The following is a 19,330-nucleotide window of genomic DNA, read 5'->3' on the forward strand; positions in this document are numbered from 1 at the left end:
TAAGGAGGGGCGGGACTCAGGCTCCGCTCCGAATAGGCGCGCCGAGAGGCGTTTGTGTTGGGGCGCTGTTTGCACAGGGAGCTGCGAATCAATAACCGCAGGAGATTAAAAGAATAATCCCCCCTCCTCCTCTCCCGCCGAGATACAGGCCCATCTGGAATCATAGCGCGAAAGGAACCACAAGCCACAATTGCACGGATTAATTGACTGATTAATTAATTAATTGCTCAGGGGAAGCCTCCTGAAGAAGTCAGTATAAGGATGTGACTAAGTGATAAGACTATCAAAGTATCCGCATCATACCTTCCCGGACTTTTGAGACCTCTGGACTAAAAACAAATCATTGTGATGTATGGCATAAGAATCAAAAGATCACAAAAGCATAAAATACAGAACTAATGACCGAGCACTGAATCAAATTCATTCTCTAAAAATGCTTGGCAAAACATGAACCTCACTCTCTCAGACAAAATAGCCATGATCAAAATGATCACACTCCCAAAACTAACCTACCTATTCCAAACCCTCCCAATCTGGATTCCCCCAACCCAACTCCGCAGATGGCAGAGAAAACTACACTCTTTCATCTTCTCACATAAAAAACCAAGAATAAGCCCCAAATACCTGCACCTCCCCACCTCAGAAGGAGGATGGGGAATCCCCAACATAGAAGCATATTACATTGCCAACCAAATATGCCATATAATCCCATATATGCTAGAAGATGAGACAAAACAATGGGCACACCTAGAGAGGGACACAATTGAAAACACCTGCACCACAACATACCCACTCCTCCCAAACAAACTAAAGAAAATTCCCACAACACTTAACAGGTACACACAGACCATGCTCAAAGCATGGAAAACACAAATAGGCAAACTATCCCCAACCCCATCCCCACTAATCCCCCTGGCATACCACCCATTATTCCACCATGCAGCACAAAACCTCAAGATAAAAACCTGGCGAACCAAAGGCTTGTATCGCCTAATAGACTTTTATAAAAATAACAAACCCTTGTCAACACAAGAAATACAAGACAAACTAGAAGACACCCAAATGCCCTGGTTAACACAACACCAACTACATGCCCTCTTAAACAACCCAACAGTAAAATCAGCAGCAACTAGGCCCCTGACAACCTTCGAAAACCTCCTCCTAACAACAAAGGGAAACGGTAAAGGGATGGTATCCGCAATATACAAAATACTACTCCAAAATCTCGCAAATCCCCTAGACGCAATCAAAAATCAATGGGAGAATGACATAGGCTATGAGATAAACCCCACTCAATGGACCAGAATGTGGTCTAAACCCCCCTTTAAATCCATATCAATGAAAAGAAAAGAACTCACACTGAAACTCACCTACAGGTGGTACCTAACACCAAGGAAACTAGCGCTAATACACCCAGGAACCTCACCAAAATGCTGGAGAGGGTGCACCTCCACAGGCACATACCTCCACATGTGGTAGGAGTGTCCCAAAATCCAACTATTCTGGACAACAGCCATACAAGAAATTTGTAAAATAACTAAGCAAGTAATAGACACCACCCCAGAATTGGCCCTATTAAACATCTTCCAAGACAACAATGCCCATTTACACCACAAAGAACTCATAACCCACCTGCTCTCAGCAGCCAGAAACACCATAACCAGACACTGGAGAGACCTGTCAGGAGTAAGCATGGACCAATGGTATCAAATAGTATGGGAAACAGCCCTACTAGAAAAATTAACTAATAAACTGAAACTGACACGGGGACAAACAGAAGAAGATGCCTTCACCCCGGTATGGCTCCCCTTTATCACATATACAGCCCAACAGGACAATGACAATAATCCACCAACAGCATACAAATCAATATGGCTAACCTAATCCAAAACACCCACCCACCTCACTCACACACGAAAACAAAGATCACCACAGCCAATCACAAGCAAACAATCACACCCTAGGCCAACCCCAACCTCTCTCACCACCAAAGGAACACAAGTGAACAACACAAGCACGCTGACACCAAACTCTACATACATTAAACATAATAGAAACACCGCCACCCAATCCCACCCTTATCCATCTTCCCTCTCTCCACCCCCCTTTCTTTTTTCTCTTCTTTTTTATTTTTATTTTTATTTTCTTCTCCCCCTAATGCCTCAACAAATGAAACGGATTTGTAAAAATGTTACATGGGGAAAAAAAATATATGAGGCACTACACTTCTGTAAAACAAGAAAATCCTTAATAAAATATTTAAAAAAAAGAGGTTCAAATTATGCACATGACAACACATTTGTGCTATCTAAGTTGCACATTATGGAGTTACGTTGGTCACAATAAATGTTGCGTGTTAAACACATTTTGGGTAGCGTCCAACCACATTTTCTTAATGCTTAGAAACACAAAGAAGAGAATAAAGTTAAACAACGTAGATTTTTCTTATCATTTATTTGGGTGGAATATGTTTTTTTGTGACCAATGTAACACGCATAACCGATCTTGCTCCTAGCATAAAATTGTCAGTTCAGCAAATAAGAAAGCAGAACTATCAATACAATAAAGGGTTATTAACCTATAAAAAAAAATAATGCTTGGCAAACCAGAAATATTTTCAGTCAGCGTTGTCTTGCCTTGGTAATGGACTGGATGAGAGTCAAGGTACTGAGGCACAATCCAGATAATACCAAGGCACTGTTAATGGGTGGCTCCCTAGACTGGATGTATGGGAGATGACCTGCTCTTGATGGGGTTACACTCCCTTTGAGGGAGCAAGTTCATAGTTTGGGGGTACACCTGGATCCTTTACTGTCACTTGAGGCTCAGGTGGCCTTAGTGGTGCTGAGTGCCTTCTATCCCTTTCAGCTGGAGGCCCTATCTGGACAGGGATAGCCTAGCTTCTGTTGTCTATGCTCTGGTAACCTCTAGGTTAGATGACTGCATCACGTTAATATGTAGGGCTGTCTCTGAAGAGAATTCAGAAGCTTCAGCTGGTGCAGAATTTGGTGGTCAAGTTGCTCACTGAAGGCAAGGCAGTTTGAGCATATTATAAAGATCCTGGCCTAACTGCACTGGCTACCAGTTAGTTTCCAGGCCCACTTCCAAGTGCTGGTTTTTACCTACAAAGCCTTAAACAAGTCAGGACTGCAATATCTCAAGGACCACCTCTCCCCATCTGAATTATCCCAGACCCTGTGATCATTATCTGAGGCCCTTCTTTGTGTGCCTCCTCCATGAGAGGTCTGGAGGGCAGCAACTCAAAAACAAAACCGTTTACTTACTTACGCAAGCAGCAAAGATATCAAACTGGTATGCAGGTAAAAATACTTCTTAGTTACAAAATATAAAATTAGTTTCCAAAGTGGAGTCTGGGTTCTGGGCAGAGCCAAGGCATGTACAACTGTTCACATTGCTGGCTTGAAAGAAAGAGAAGGAGAGCTCAGACAGGAAGTACATAAAATTATATTCTTTGTTTGAAATTCACACGAAAGCATTAAGAAAATGACTTCAAACAGTCCATTCTATATTGATTCAGGAAATCTTTAAGTGTCAGCCCCTCATGTGCCTTTCTGGCACTCATGCATTTGTGATTTTGACTGTAAATCCTGCAATTGCTAGCTGCTGTATAAACCACAGTGCCATCACAGGTGTCCTTGCCCAGAATGTCTGACTCTGAGAAAGGATCCCCATGGCCCTTTCTCAGAACATGCAGGGACGCCGTGGAGAGGATGACAGAGAGTTTAGTTTCACCGGGGGTGGTGGGGTGGTAAGCAGTGTTACCAACAACAGCAGGCAGGCTGGCAGGCAGGCAGGAAAGTGAGGTAGCTAATAATGAGATAAGTGGGTAAAGGGGTGCACCCTGTTATGTGACTGAGTTCCCTCTTTCTGACTCATGACTGGGTGGGTCCTGCCTTCCTGAGCTGGAAGTCCACATTTATTGGACTGAAGTGAATCCAATGCATTTAAGTAGCAGTTTGTTTGAGTTGCAATTAAATCTGGTTAACCCCATTGAAAGGACGCAGGTGGCACTGTGGATTAAACCACAGAACCTAGGACTTGCCAATCAGAAGGTTGGAGGTTCGAATCCCCGTGACGGGTGAGCTCCTCTATCCCTGCTCCTGCCAACCTATCAGTTCAAAAGCACGTCAAAGTGCAAGTAGATAAATAGGTACCGCTCTGGGGGGGGGGGGGAGGTAAATGGCGTTTCCGTGCTCTGCTCTGGTTTGCCAGAAGCGGCTTAGTCATGCTGGCCACATGACCCAGAAACTGTACACTGGCTCCCTTGGCCAATAAAGCGAGATGAGCACCGCAACCCCAGAGCTGGTCATGACTGGACCTAATGGTCAGGGGTCCCTTTACCTTTACATTTACCCCCATTGAAATAAATCACATGATATTTTTCATTTTACCCTTAACCACCATGCAAACCTTTAGCACATGAACACTGAAATAAGTGTTGTGTCTAATGGAATTCAGTATGCAGGTAGGTTTTGTATGCCTGTGAATTGATTCCAGTTCTCAGTGTTTGGAATAAAGGCAAATTTGGTTAGTCCCCTGCATGTCAAATATGCAGTATGCCTTTTTCTCATATAAGTTAAGCAGCGGATTCATAGCTAAAGATTAAGTTACCACTTCTACAGTATGTTGAATAATTCCAAAATCTCTTTATCATGATCAGCTAATATGCCACAAGACAGTGAGCAGAATTTTGTTGAATTGTTCCTAGGAGTTTATCTTAAGGTCTCCCAGCCAAACAGATTAGGTGGAAATCAATTATGTTGAATTCAGTATCTAATAGGATTGAGATGGGAGATATATGCAGAATCAATTGCTTCAGAACTAGGTAAGAAAACATCAGTAACCACTGGTTCCTTATATATATATAAAAAATGTCCAGTAGCACCTTAGAGACCAACTAAGTTTCTTAATCTAAGGAATGTTCTTAAACATCCCTTAATTACTAACTGAATTGTTGACTTCAAATCATATTTCTAATAGATTGTCATTGTCATTCTGACAGACGGTCATTGTTGTTGACAATCTGGGTATAGCTATTGAATCCAGCAATTGCCATGACCCTATGGGGAAGAAATATTCCCTACTGCTGATGTTAATGCATATCTGGTCCCCTTGATGCTTTCTTCAGAAAACCCAAGTTTGCAATGCAATCCAGATTGAAAAGCATAGAGCCAATTGGACGGGGCCCCACCTGGTGGTATCCTTGCCCTAAAGCAGATGCAATGCTGTCCATGGTGATTCCACAACTTGCCTGGCACCAATTTTGTTCTGGTATTATCATTATTATTAAAACTTATATACTGCCTTCATCGAAGGACCACAGGGTGGCTTACCATATAAACACAAAATGCATAATAACACACAAAACTATACCCCCCACGCCCAACCCCAGGTTAAAAGTGTGGGATGTATTATTACTAGAGCAGTCAAATACAACAATTTCCTGTTGCCTAAAATGGACACACAGGGGAATGTGGCTCCAGACAGGGAGGACTTCCTGTCATACCTGCTCTGGAGCTTCCTCCCTCTATGTTTGACCAGGAAGATGGGCATGACCCTAGCTTACCAGATAAAAGGGATGGCCATGCAACCATCTCTCTCTTACCATTTGGACTCTTACTCTCTTACTCTTGCTCTCCTGGCTCTTAGCCAGTGCAAGGCTCAACCTTCACATAGGCTGGAGCCCTCAAGCAGAAAGTCTGAGATGTAGCTCAGACTTCTTTTCACTGGAACCACAAGATAAAGCCTGCCTTCAGATTATTGGTGTGAACAGAATATGAGTAAAACTTTATTCTTACTTTTAAAGAAGACTGTGTTGCCTTATTATTATTTAAAGAGGGAAATAAAGGGGAAACTTACCAGGAACAAGCCAGACTGGACAACCAGACTGGATTTCTTAATTAAAGGATTCTAACGAATTAACAACTTGCTTCCAATAAGATGCAAATGAAATGTGCTCTGCTGTTTACTCACTAGCGTAAGTGATGAGGAATAATATCAAAATTATATATCCTCTCCTACCTTCCTTAACATTCCCACAAAAAGGTCATAGCTTGTATAATTAGCCAAATGCCTTGTTGAAGAGGAATGCACCTTCTGCATTTCCCGTTTAACTAGCTAGTACCATCTGAGAATCTGAGAATCATAGAATTGTGGAGCTGAAAGGGAATGTGGGGGTCATCTAGTCCAACCCCCTGCAAAGCCCTCATTGCCTCACTCCCCATTCTGGACATTTTTCTAAGCTTAAGTGTAACCAATCCGCTTCCTTTTGCGTCCCAAACCCATCTGACTCTAGAAAACAATGCCTATACCTAAAACTATGTACATTTTTCTTCTTCCTTTAAAGGAGAGTGCCATTTCCCCCCTGAGCATCCATCTCACAGATGGCGCCTTGCATTCTTGGGATCCAGCTGTCAGCTGCTGCTTCAGAAACAACCTTCTTTTGTGGTAACTTTCTACAGAATGATTGTAACTCTTAACATTTTGTTTTGACATGACATTTCCCACTAAATTAGACTATTGGTTTATCTAAAGTTGGTTTGCTGTTTTTGTGGGATGTAATCCACTACAGCAGTCAAGTACCACACTTACTGTTTGCCTAGAGTGGATATGCAGGGGAATGTTGGTTCAGCCAGTTGAACTTCCTGTTACACCTGGTCTGGAGCATCCTTTCCTTTGCATGTGACTAGTGTGGGATGTAATCCATTGAGAGCAGTCAAGTACAACATTCCTTGTAATGCTAGAGAAGACATGTGAGGGAATGTTTGGTGCAGCCAGTCGAAACTTCCTGTTTCTCCTGACTGAAGTATCCTTCCTTTTGCATGTGATAGAAGGTGGGTGTGACCTAACCTGTCCAGGTAACAAAAGGAAGAGTCACTCAGCACACCTCTTTTTTTGGACTCCTTTGTTTGACCAGCTTTTAGCTAGGACTGCTCTGCTAGCTCTCAGCTAGCGGAACAGTAGGATTATTCCCCCATATGGGATAGATCCACATGTACATATTTTTAACTAAGTCTGCCTTCAGGGATTCAACTGTGAACTGATGTAAGTAAACTTCTTTTATTGACTTTGCATAAGATTGTCACATCTTTATTCTTTTAAGAGGATTAAAGGGAACTTACCAGGAATGTACAATTCAATGTGAAGACAGACTCAATTGTATAATAGTGAGAGGCTTACACAAGCCTGCAACCAGCTATCTGCTATGCATGTAAAAAAGGAATGTAAACTCTGCTAAGTAAAGGAACTTGCTGGCGCAATTAGGAAGGATATTAATAAACAATATATCCTCTCCTGCCACCCTGAACATTCCCACAACTAGTAGGTGGGTATTACCTTTCCAGACCTGGCAAAAGGCCAAGTCACGTAGCCACCTCCTTTCTTCTTTTTCGTCCTGTCTGCTTCCTGATTCACCTAGACTGCACTGCTGGCTGTTAGCCAGCAGTTCCTAGGTTATCTCCCATATGGGGTAAACCTGTTTGTACATATTTGTAACTTTAAGCCTAAAGCCTGCCTTCAGGAATCACACTGTGCTCTGCCTGATCATGAGTAAAACTACTTTTTGTTACTTACAAATAAGACTGTTGTGTCTTTATTCTTTTAGGAGGGATAAAAGGGGTCTTACCAGGAATAATAGAACAGATCTCAATCTGGGCAAGCCAGACTGAATTGCTTATTATTTTAAGAGACTCACACGAGTCTGCAACCAGCTTTCTTGCTGTGTAAAAGGGGGAATGCACTCTGCTACATAACAAAACTTGCTAGCGCGAGTTAGGAAGGATAATATAAATCAATATATCCTCTCCTATTACCCACAACACTCCCACAGTTTTTAGCTTCAGTTGTGTTTTGCAAGGATGGGGGGTGGCATGAGCTTATGGCACTGGATTGAAATAACTTGAAAATAGATCCAAATATCCCTTCTATGCTGTTCCCCACCACCCAGGCAGGAGGGGAATAACTCCATCTTCTAGGAACACTGCTGTCAACCCAGCCCAAAATGAGCCTCACCGGTTCCAATACCAACCACTCCAAAGCAGATGTGGAGAGTCCAGGGCCCCTCTATGTTGTTGGACTCCAGCTCCCATCAGCCCCAACCATCACTACCAATGACTAGGGATGATGGTGGCTGTAGTCACACAACAGCTCAAGGTGTTCCCCACCCCTGCTTACTCCAGTTTAACACCATTGAATGTGTATGATCTGTGTGCACAAGAACTTCTGAAGCCCCCTGAGATTAACACCTATCCCTACAGCTTTCAATATAATTTAGTTTCAAGTAAGTGTGCTTAGGAATGTTGTTCTATCTTTGAGTTTTGGGGGGAAAACCATGGCAAAACGATCCTTTCTTTCTTTTCCTTTTGCAGGTTTGCAGGAAGTTGCTTTGTGGTCCATCTCCTGCACTGGCAGGCAGTGACTCTTCAAAGTTTGGAGCAGAAGTCTTTCCACCCCTACCTAGGGATGCTGGGGACTGAACCCAGAAAGGACAGCATACAGAGCCTTTTCTCTCACACTGAACTGTGGCCCTTCGCTAACTTGGCTGCAAGGAAGGCTCACACCTTTGGAAAGCAGAAATCAATGGTTTGGCGCAGATGACCCTCATGGACCTTCTACAGTTCTATGATTCTGTGGTTTGGCCTCCACTAGATGATGGGTCGAGCTAGGAGTCTGCCATACTCTTTGGAAATAGGACCCCGGTCCCACTGACGGAACGGGCTTCCTGGGAAAGCGTTTTCACGACCTGGGAAGCTCAGCCACGCTGGTGCCTCCCTGGCGTTGGGCGGAGAGGGACTCAAGAGGCTGTTCCCGCGGGGTACGCCCCTGGATGTTTGAGGCGCGAAGGAAAGCCCTACGCACCCTCTGCAAAAGAAGAGAAGGGGACCCATTGAGGCTGAATCCTGGGTAGCTGTGCCCCCGAAGTGGTTCCCAAACCGGGAGAAGAAAACAAACAATGAATAAATTCCTGCATTCTCGTGAAAAGGCTGAGGAGCGAGGGAGGGCTCGAGGCGAAAAGCAAGCGAGCCCCGGACAAGCGCTGCGGATGTCCCTGCGAGGATTCACTTTGTGTGCTCACAGAAGGGCGGAGGGGCTGGCGAGGGCGGCTGCTGGTCCCCGCATACCACCCAAGATGTTATTCACGGCGAACAATTACCATTATCTGTCCCCACTTTGGCCTAATCAGACAGAATCTGTAACACTGAAAGCTGCTTCCTGCTGGCTTTGGGGAGGGGTGATTCTGTGGGGGGTGGGGAGAGGAGGGGGGATGGGTAGGGGGCTGCGTGTGTGTGTGTGCGTGCGGGGGGGGGGGTTTGAGGTTGCCCTTACTCCCCATTAGAGCTTGAGCACTTGACTAATTCAGGTACTTAGCATCCCATAGACAGGGACGGTTTGAAAGCAGCCCGTGTTGACGCTGGGGAGGAGGACTGTTGATATAAACAGGAGCCCCCTCGGTAAGCGACACTAATCTCTCGCCGGAGGGGAAGCAGGGATGAGCCTCCGGCCGAGCCTTCCCGGCACCCAGTAGCTGCGCTCTCCTCGCCTTAGCCTGCCCATCACCGCCACTGCCGAGGACTGACTAAGAGGCGGTAGCGGGCATCTCTGCCATGACTACCGTGGGCAGGATCAGCTTCACGGTGCGGAGCCTTTTGGATTTACCCGAGCCGGAAGGCGGCGGAGGCAAGGAGCAGGACCCCAGCGAGGGATACGGCCGCTCCCTGTACCGGGAATGGATGGAAACGGACAGGAGCCAGTATCTGTGTGAGTGGGGGGCGGCGGAGATCGCACAGGGATGAAGGGCTTGGGGGAGATCCGGGGAAGAGGGAGGGAGAAAATAAAGGCGACCACCATCTTAGAGGGAGATGTAACAGGCGGGGAGATAACGGGAACGTGGTGGTCACCCAGAGATAATGGGCGGAGGAATATTGAACCCCAAGAATATTGCTGGGCAGAGATGATGGAAAGGTGCGTGCGTGCGGCAGAGAGGGGAGAACCCCCCCACCCCACCGAAGGGAAATCGATAACGCTATGCATCGAGGAGATATTGAGCGAGAGATGTCATATTTGACTTTCATACATATCGCTGGTGTACGCAGGTGTGTGTACACGGACCCAGGGACGCCCACACACTCGTTACTCAAAGCAAGGCAGAAATACATTTCTTCCTATCATAAAGCTTACTCCAGGCAAAACCGTGAGATCCCTGTAGTAGCCTTTGTGTTTAGGAATGGTCCAGCTTAGGTATTGTCTCCTCCGCGCTAACATCTTCAAGATGGACACATATGCGTCTGTTCAGATATTAATATAATATGTATTTACTAATTGGTCACATATTATATACTAAAACTATTACGACTTCACATGTAAGGTTATTTTTTTGTTTCTTGACGGTGCCTTTTACCTCGACTATTAATGCTTTGCCGATTATATATCTACCGTTTTCTACAGAAAATGTACCATACGAATTTAAGGACACTTCCTCAGCCAGAAAATTCCATTGAATGAACGTGTGCCTAGATGAAGATGTTGGCAAATATATAATATATGATTCTATAGTCTTTTTTTTTTAAAAAAAACAACAGATCTCTATTCATAGTTTTTTATAATTGCTTAGAGGCAGGGAAACAGACTTCATAGAGATATTTCCCACCTTATGGAAAATCAAAACATTTTCTGTAGATAAAAATAACAAACCAAGCTCAGCCCAGTATACAATCTAGACCATAGTTGCTGTAATTAGTTAATATTACTGTAGTAATTATAATGTAGAATATGCTTGTATTGCTGGGCAACAAGATTAGATCCGTGGCTGTCTTTTGTAGTTTCCCCCCCGAGGGGCTCAGTTTGTTTAATTACAAAACACGCTTCAGTATATCCCTGGGCAATTTCCTCATCATATCTGATTTCTACGGTCTGTCTTTCCCTCCCCTTCCCTCACCACCGATTTCTGTTTCCAAGTAATGGCTCTTAAAGCACTGTAGTCTATTTCTGTGGTCGTTAGTATGTACGCATGTACCAAATTCCAGCCTTTCTACAGAATCCATGGCTTAGATCATGATGGTAATATAATAGTGAAAGATGATCTGACTCATCCATCCATCGATGCATATTTGTTCGAAGCCCGATAAACTCCAGCGCTTGGATTCAGGTCCCATTGGTCTGAACTCCAGCTGAATGCTAACCAAGTTATGGGTAAAATCCAGCCACACTTAAGGTTGGTTTTTTTAAAAAAAAAACTCCAATTGATTTCAGTGGGAGATGTAGCCACGTGTTTTGATTTCCCTTTGAAATCAATGGGACAGAGCTTAATTTGGGCTGGCTAGGCGGTGATTTTTTCTTCCACCTCGGTGAGGTTTGGAGAAATGTTCGATCAAGGAAAATGAGGGGGGCGGACTTAATGAAATCCACACCTACAAGCCTCACTCTGCCGAATCGTGCTGCCTGCAGCGTTGTAAAATATAAACTCCCCCTCCCTACGATTCCCCAATAGCCTTTTCAGGCTGCCGTTTAGTCCGATCCTATGCATATTTGCTCAGAATTAAGTCCCATTAGATGCGAAGAGACTCCCAAGTAAACGCGCCCAAGATTGCGACCTTCGATGAAAGTAGCTTTGGTTCCACCGAGAGCAGATGGGTTTACAGGCTGTGTGCCCGCTAAACCTTTAAAGCACACACACCCCATTAATCCGGGGAACTGTAGCTTGCTAAGGATGCCGAGAATTGCAGCTCTGTGAGGGGTAAACTATAGTTGCCAGAATTATTTGGGTGGGTGGGTGTGCTAGAAATGGATGTTGTGTACGCAGCTTAAGTCCAAGTCAACTTGTTTCCGGTCGTCTTGCCAATAGTTTAAGCTCCCTTGTATTCAAGATGAGGAGAGTAGTGGGTCGTTTTCCAGGCCTCGGCTCTGCTTTCACCAAAAGCAGATCCCCTAGTTAAATACAAGAGTGTGTCGCTCCAGAAGATGCTTCCCGTTTGGCCCAATGTTTCCAGAAGCGGAGTAGCAGTTCTTGGATATCTAAGGACCCTTCCCCTTGCGGAACAGGAACGGCTTGCATCTTAAATCTCCGGCACTAAATTAAAGAAATACGCAAACGAGTACGAGTCCATTTACAGACAGAGTAATTCACAACGGGTACTAGCTTATTTAAAATCCTAATAACCCAGCTCAGTCTTCCAAAACGCTTCTTAGGAAAATGGTGCGCCCCAGGGCTTACTAGTGGGGTCTTCCGGAGGCAATGGCCCTTGGCCATAAACCCTGGCAGGTATTCTTGCTGATGCGCCTCCATTCCGATTTTTTCCATCCGCCACTTCGATAAAAGCTGGTCCCTTCGCAGCTAAGCGACTCCTGAATGAGAGGAGGTGGGGAGAGATTCTTGTCACAGAAAGACAGGAAGACAGACCCATTGGTTTCTAGAAGCATGTTTCACGCACCGTATAAACAAAGCATTTGCCATTAGTAAATCCACCAGGAATATCACTTCCACATACCCACCCACCATCCATGCTTAGGATTACAAATGCGCTCAGCCGCATCTTCTCTTCTTTTAGCTTATTAAGGCGAGCGGCTGCTTGGGAGGCTTCCGGGAGATCTCTTGATCTAACCTTACGCTTGGAGACGGCGCATACAAAAGGGTACTTTAAAATAGACGTTGAGCCCTTGCAGTTCGGCGTGTGTGTGTATGGGAGAGGCAATAAGAAGGATGAGAAAGTTTAATAGATTTTTGGGCATCCGATAAACGTCTACCTCTCACTTTTCTTGTTCTTTTCTCACACTCACTCACATACATATATACGCACCATACAAACCACCAAATGCACCAATCATTGTTATTTACTGTTTCGCAGCTTTATCAAGCGCTCCAGCTGCCCAAGTATGATTAAAAAAATAAGATAAAACGCAAAAGATTAGGAACTCAGCGAGCTAAAAGCCACAAACCCATTTCTACAATTGTACGATTAATATTTCGTAAAAAGACTGGCTGGAGCTCATTGAAATCAGGGGGAGATATTCGCTATTCTAAAACCCTTCCAATAGATAGGGTAAGATAAGAACAATATTTCATCAAGATGATAGCTGAAAGGAAATCTTGCCCGCAGTCTCGCGCTTAACTCGCGTGACACAGAAGCGGTAGCGCTGTCTTCTCAACGCAAACCACAGGAAGGCGGTTTCGGCTGCGCAACTTCTCCCGCGTCCTAGTGCTGCTCCTGTTCCTGTCCGAGGTTCTTGCGGGAGTGGATTGGTGCTCCAGGAGACCAGTTCACGTCAGTCTCCAGTGTTGTTGGCTGGCAACAAAACATTAAACTATGCATAAAATAGCCACATTTAAAAATCAAGATGAGGCGGGTGAGAAATTAGCTCCAGAGAATTCCCAGAGTCATCTCTAGGTAAGGTTGGGAATGTCTCCCTTGAGAAACCCTGGAGAGCTACTCCCGTGGATGGGACCAGTGGTTTGATTTAGTATAAAGCACCTTCGTGCGTTCCTGTGTAAATCCTACCCGATCCACCATCAAAGCCCTGTCCAATTAAAAAGGTCACAGTGCGCCCTGATAAATGCGCTACCGTTTCGGTTCTTGGGCTTCGGCTTTGTCGGATCTCCAGAGAAAATGGATCTATGGGTGGTTGGGCAGATTTATTTCTGCATTTTGTGTGTGGCTATAGCTATATATTTCTAGAAATACACATATCAGGTAAAAGAAAGTGCTTCTTCACGCAGGGCACAGTTAAACTGTGGAACTCACCCCCACAGGAGGCAGTGACAGCCCCCAACTTGGATGACTTTAAGACAGGATTGGATAGATTCATGGAGGAGAGGGCTATCAAGGGCTACTAGCGATGATGACTATGTTTCTGAATGCCTGTTGCTGTAAACCACAGGAGGCGAGAGTACTCTTGGGCTGAACAACTGCTTAGGAGTTTTCTACAGGCATCTGGTTTCCCACTGTGAGAGCAGGCCTGATCCAGCAGGCTCTTCCCCATGCCCTCTTTCTCCACAAACACAGCATAACGTATCATTCAGACCTAACCTATATGTCGGATCCATTGAACAGTACAGTGGTACCTCGGGTTACATACGCTTCAGGTTACAGACTCCGCTAACCCAGAAATAGTACCTCAGGTTCAGAACTTTGCTTCAGGATGAGAACAGAAATCGCGCAGCGGCAGTGGGACACCCCATTAGCTAAAGTGGTGCTTCAGGCTAAGAACAGTTTCAGGTTAAGAACAGACCTCCAGAACGAATTAAGTTCTTAACCCGAGGAACCACTGTATTTCATTGATGATGGTGTTGATGATGATGGTGTTTCGACTGCGCTTTCAGTCTTCCGGAATTTCCTAATCCTCGCTTACACGCGTCCCTTTGCAGCGGTAAATAAGCAAATGACAACCACGAAACGGGATCTAACGCGCCTGCCTTGTCTCCTTCCCTCCCCAACCCTTGTCTTGCCCCGCAGCTTCGGACGAGAGCGGCCCCGAGAGCAGATCGCGGCCGGCCGCCGCCTCGACGCGAGCGGACGAGGACGACGACGAGAAGAAGAAGAAGCGCAGAGTGCTCTTCTCCAAGGCGCAGACTCTGGCGCTGGAGCGGCGCTTCCGTCAGCAGCGCTACCTGTCTGCGCCCGAGCGGGAGCAGCTGGCGCACTTGCTGCGCCTGACGCCCACCCAGGTCAAGATCTGGTTCCAGAACCACCGCTACAAGATGAAGCGCGCCAAGGGCAGCGGCGCCGGAGGAGAGCGCGCCGGGGAAGGAGCCGGCGCCGGAGGAGCGGCGGCGGCGCCTCTCCTGCGCAGGGTGGTGGTGCCCGTGCTGGTGCGCGAAGGCAAGGCGTGCCAGAGCTGCAGCGGCGCGGCGCAGGACTACGGAGGCGCCCAGAGCGCGCTCGGCCTCCAGGGCTACCCGGCTTTCCCGCAGGCCGCCTCGCTAAGCCTCTTCCCCGCCTACCAGCACTTAGCGCCGCCGGCCCTGGTCTCCTGGAACTGGGGGTGAGGAAGGCGCCGAGGACGCAGACAGGTTGCCAGAAGGAGAGAAAGAGAGACACACACACACATACTGGACCCCGCCTGCCCTGGGGCGACGCCTTGGACTGGTGCCTTCATCTCGCGAGGCTTGGATAGTACTACTTTAGAGTAAAATGAGCCGCGGATCCCAACCAGTAAGAAAGAAAAACCCAGACTTCAAATCCCCAGCAGCTTGCTACCAAGGGAAGTGGGCCCAATCCACTCTCCCGCCCCCGCCAAATTATCTTTACGCGGAAGTAACAGTGGGATCTTCAAGGCTGCAAATCCTACGCACTCTTCCTGGGGGTTAAGTTCCAAAGAGGATTGGCAAATAGGAACGCGTATAAAAGGAAGGGTGCAAAGTTAAGATCGCCCGACCCGGGTTAATTTCCCTTCAACACACACACACGTGTTCAAAGTAAGGGGTCGGGAAAATATGGGGATTTTCTACCCATTGTTATCGGTGAAATGGGATGGCAGCCCTCATGAACGATTGTGAGTAGCAAAGCCACGAATGGTAGTTGTTCCGGATTAATAGACAGCCGTGTGGGAGGGGTGCTTCGGATCCTGGTGTTACTTGGGAAAGAACAGAATTCAACGGGACTTCCCTGTCAATGTTGTGGGGATCGGAATGCCTGGCGTAGCTAACCTTGATCGTCTCGCCCTAACCCTGTTTTCGGCCTTTTGTTTTAGAAAGCTGGCCGAAAACATAGTTGCTTTTTAAAAGAAAAAGAAGGTTGAGTTTCATTCTAAACAAAACGAATAGTGAGTTGCTTGTATCAGACGTAGTTGATTTTCAAATAGAACTTTCTTACCCTGATCAATAAACCGGATTGTTGGCAAACAAAAACCACCCTCGGGATCCGTGTCTTTTTGGCAGAAGAGGCCGGCATCCCAAGAAGCGCGCGCTTGCGATCCCAGAAGTCCCACATCATCCACTATTTCTGATGGGACCATGCCGGCAAATTCAGGTTGCCCTCTTAAATTAATTGGTGCTACAAACTCCCTCCCCGCAAAAGATCGGACTTCGGGGGATAAGGAAAGTGGGGGCGGGGCGGGGAGGAGGAGGAGAATGCACTGAAAAGTGTGAGGCTAACAATTGCTTGGCCAAACTTCATATTACCAGTAAACAAATTAGAACAAAGGCTCAATAAATAGCCCTCGTCCTCTTCTCGCAAATCAAGGGCGAATGATCCAATAAATTGGTGTTTGGGAGCGACCAAGGTCTCTTCCCTTCCGGAAGGATCCCACTAAGTTCCCTTTTAAATATCTTTTTAAATATCTTTTGGATGCCGTTGCCTGGTCATTTGGAATTATGGGATTAAAATTACCGGTAGTCCCGCTGGAGTTCGCGGGGTTCGCAAGTCTGTAAACGCTCAGAAGGTCGAATTGCTTCCCTGCATTTATGTCGAAGGGGCAATTTACACCGGAAAGAGTGACTGTCAAGTGACAAGCTGTTAGGGAGATGCTTGACCCCTCCCCACTCTCTCTGGCTTGCTTTCCTGCATATGGGCTTCTAGGACTGTTTGGAAGGCTAGGACCCCTTCGCGGTAGGAAAGCAACACACACACACATAGATCGAGAGATCCTCAGTCTGCGACCTGGCAAATGCCATATTTGAATACCACCATCTCGTCCTATTAATGCAAGGCTACATTGATCAATGTGATTGCCATTAAATTTACCATACGAATGTGTACAGGAAGACGGATGCTCTGAACTAAACGTTTGCCCTAATGATATATAGTTACAGGCAATGACTGTACCCAGAATTTACACGGCGAACTAATACTTAAAGGCCCAATTACATTGACACCGCTGGCTTCGAAAAATCCATTTGCTTCAACTGCCGTTTCGCACGTGCTCAAATATCTCGCGTTGAAATACAAGTTAACGTTAGCCGGATTTATAAGAAACGTATCAAAAAATAGGATATATTTATTTCAAAGCGTTGCGTTCAGAAACTGGGAAAGGAAGCATTATATAGCCTAAAAACGGAACTTTGCCCCGGACCCTTTTCCTTGGAAAGGAACCTAAAACAGCTGGTTTCCTCCAAGCTTCCTGAAAAATGCCTCCCTTTCTTATCGCACAATAAAACGTGCATATATGCAAGCTGAGTAGTAGTAGTAACAGCAGCAGCAGCACCGTTGGAGACATTATTGCACAGCCCTTCTAATATTCTGCCACCTCCCTTGATCGATTGTTTCATTTGATTTGATGTTGTCCTTGTTTTTGCGAAGTGACAGTACCGAGAATGTATATATATTTTCCAAACAGCTCTTCCGACAGGAAAGAAACCGGCTCTGACTTGGTTTCGCGATGCTATTTGGAACAATTGCGCACGTTTTCACTGCCTAATTGGCTCGCAGGGCGTGGGGGGTTATCTAGGGATTTTCTCGGATTCCCTCACGTATTGTCAGCCGCAATGCGATAAGAATGAAGACTTAAACCGAGCCCCTCGAAGTTTCTCAACTTTTACAAACTGAGATGAAAGGCAGGATTTTTATTTTTATTTTTTTAAAAAATCTTTGCGTATTTCCAGGCTCTTTTAAATGATTTTAGGATGGGAACCTGCTACCTCTTTCATTGGCAAACAGCATAATCTCAATCGTGATAGCAGAGGGAAGTGATCTGGCGTTGGGTAGAAGAATTGAAATTCTAGGGCAAACAGTGCAGGTTGGATTTTGAACTGGTCCTTTGACCTCCTTATCTCTCGCCTTCTGCGAAGTTCGAAAGTGGTGGTGTGGTCCTTCCTCGCTTCTCTTGGCTACCTGGCTGTGGAGGTAGGGAGATGGGAGTTGCGCGCATTCTCTCGAACGCCAATTAAGAGGAATATTATCGACCCTTTGGTTTGGCTGGATGGCTTCTTAAGCCAAGGGGAGGGGGGGGGGAGTCTGCTCTATATTATACTAGGAGAAATATTACTGACCCACTCCTTTTGGCTGAATGGTTTCTAGATGGAACCTTGACTCTTTAGTTGTTTTCACAATGTACGGCTGCGTTTACTTTTTAATGATTTTGTTTTATTTGGGTATTCTAGTTTTTCAGCTTTACTGCTACTTGTGCATGCGTATTTGTGTGTTTACAATGTGTTGTTTTTTTGTAAACTGCTTAGAGACTGCCTTGGCCTTAAGTGGCATATAAATAGATGAGGAAGAAGAAGATGAAGAATATGAGGGGCTTCACTTCCCACCAGGACTGGTGCCAAAGAAGGACGTTTGCCCGGGTGTGTCCCTTTCCTTAAAACAGCTCATCTGAAAATGGACTCTTCTCAATTAAGCGCACCTCTTTGCTTTTGAGGCTATCAACCAGACCATCCCTCGTCTTGGCGCAGGATCAAATTCTCTGGGCATTGATTGGTGGGTCGACCACAAAGCAACTTCTCTCTCTCTCTCTCTCTCTCTCTCTCTCTCTCTGTGTGTGTGTGTGTGTGTGTGTGTGTGTTTGCTTGTGTGCCTTTGGCTGCAGTGGGCCTTCTCAGTCCCATTGTTGTGGAGGGCCGGGGGTCATTGTGCGATGCCCAACTCCGTGGGTGGTGGTTTCAAGAAGACATCTGAGTGGGGAGCAGAAGGATATTCGGGTCCAGCCTCTTGTTTCCGGGGTTGGGGGTTGGGGTGGACAGTCCTTGTTGTCACCTGTTTTTTTGTCTCAGCTGCTGGCCACCTTGTCTTCCATATGGTTGGGGTTATCTCCGAAGAATCTCCCAGAGAATCGCTCCCTTAAACCCCCTTTTGTCTCGGGAGTTGAAAAGGGCATTGTCATGCCTGAAAGGGACCAAGACAAAAAATCCCGCACTGTTTCAATTCAGGACTGTTTAATCAGTCCCTAGTGACAATTTTATAGGTTTTAGGCGGCACAATGGTATCTTTGAAAACCTTGTGGCCTTCAGGGGAGACAAAGAGCCCGAATTTTATGGGCTTACAACGCAAATTAGAACGATGCCAACATGGAAGGGAGATTATCAAATTTGTATCATAAAAAAGCCTTTATAACCAATGATTGGGTGGGGGAGGGGCTGCGACTTCTAGCAATAGACTTTGTAGAAGATAGACTGGAAGCTACTTTGCATGTTAACTCTTCACTTAAGCCTTGCTTAGGCTTTGTTGAACTCCTGAATATAACCTGGCACTGATTCCCCCACCTCCCACCCCAAATTGGTTTTTACGGTAAACAATCCTCTCTGCCTTATTCAAACAACAAAAACAGCTTTGCATACTTCACGAAACATTATCCCAAAAAGTAATACTTATGAAAGTGGCAGCAGATGGACCCAAACAGAAATTCTTTGGAAGTATCTCCTGCTGAAATAAATGTGGCACAG

The 19,330-nt window shown here is 45.8% G+C and overlaps 1 protein-coding gene across 1 annotated transcript; it reads left to right on the forward strand.

Annotated features, from left to right (window-relative positions):
* The first annotated feature begins 9,333 nt into the window (after positions 1-9,333).
* Positions 9,334-15,843, forward strand: NKX2-8 (NK2 homeobox 8). Its single transcript, XM_028720455.2, has 2 exons — positions 9,334-9,777; positions 14,466-15,843. The coding sequence occupies exons 1-2, from the start codon at positions 9,624-9,626 to the stop codon at positions 14,996-14,998; spliced, it is 687 nt and encodes a 228-aa protein (XP_028576288.1). The 5' UTR covers positions 9,334-9,623; the 3' UTR covers positions 14,999-15,843.
* The last annotated feature ends 3,487 nt before the right edge of the window (positions 15,844-19,330 follow it).

This window comes from Podarcis muralis, chromosome 1 (genome assembly GCF_964188315.1).
Source record: "Podarcis muralis chromosome 1, rPodMur119.hap1.1, whole genome shotgun sequence".
NCBI lineage: Eukaryota > Metazoa > Chordata > Lepidosauria > Squamata > Lacertidae > Podarcis > Podarcis muralis.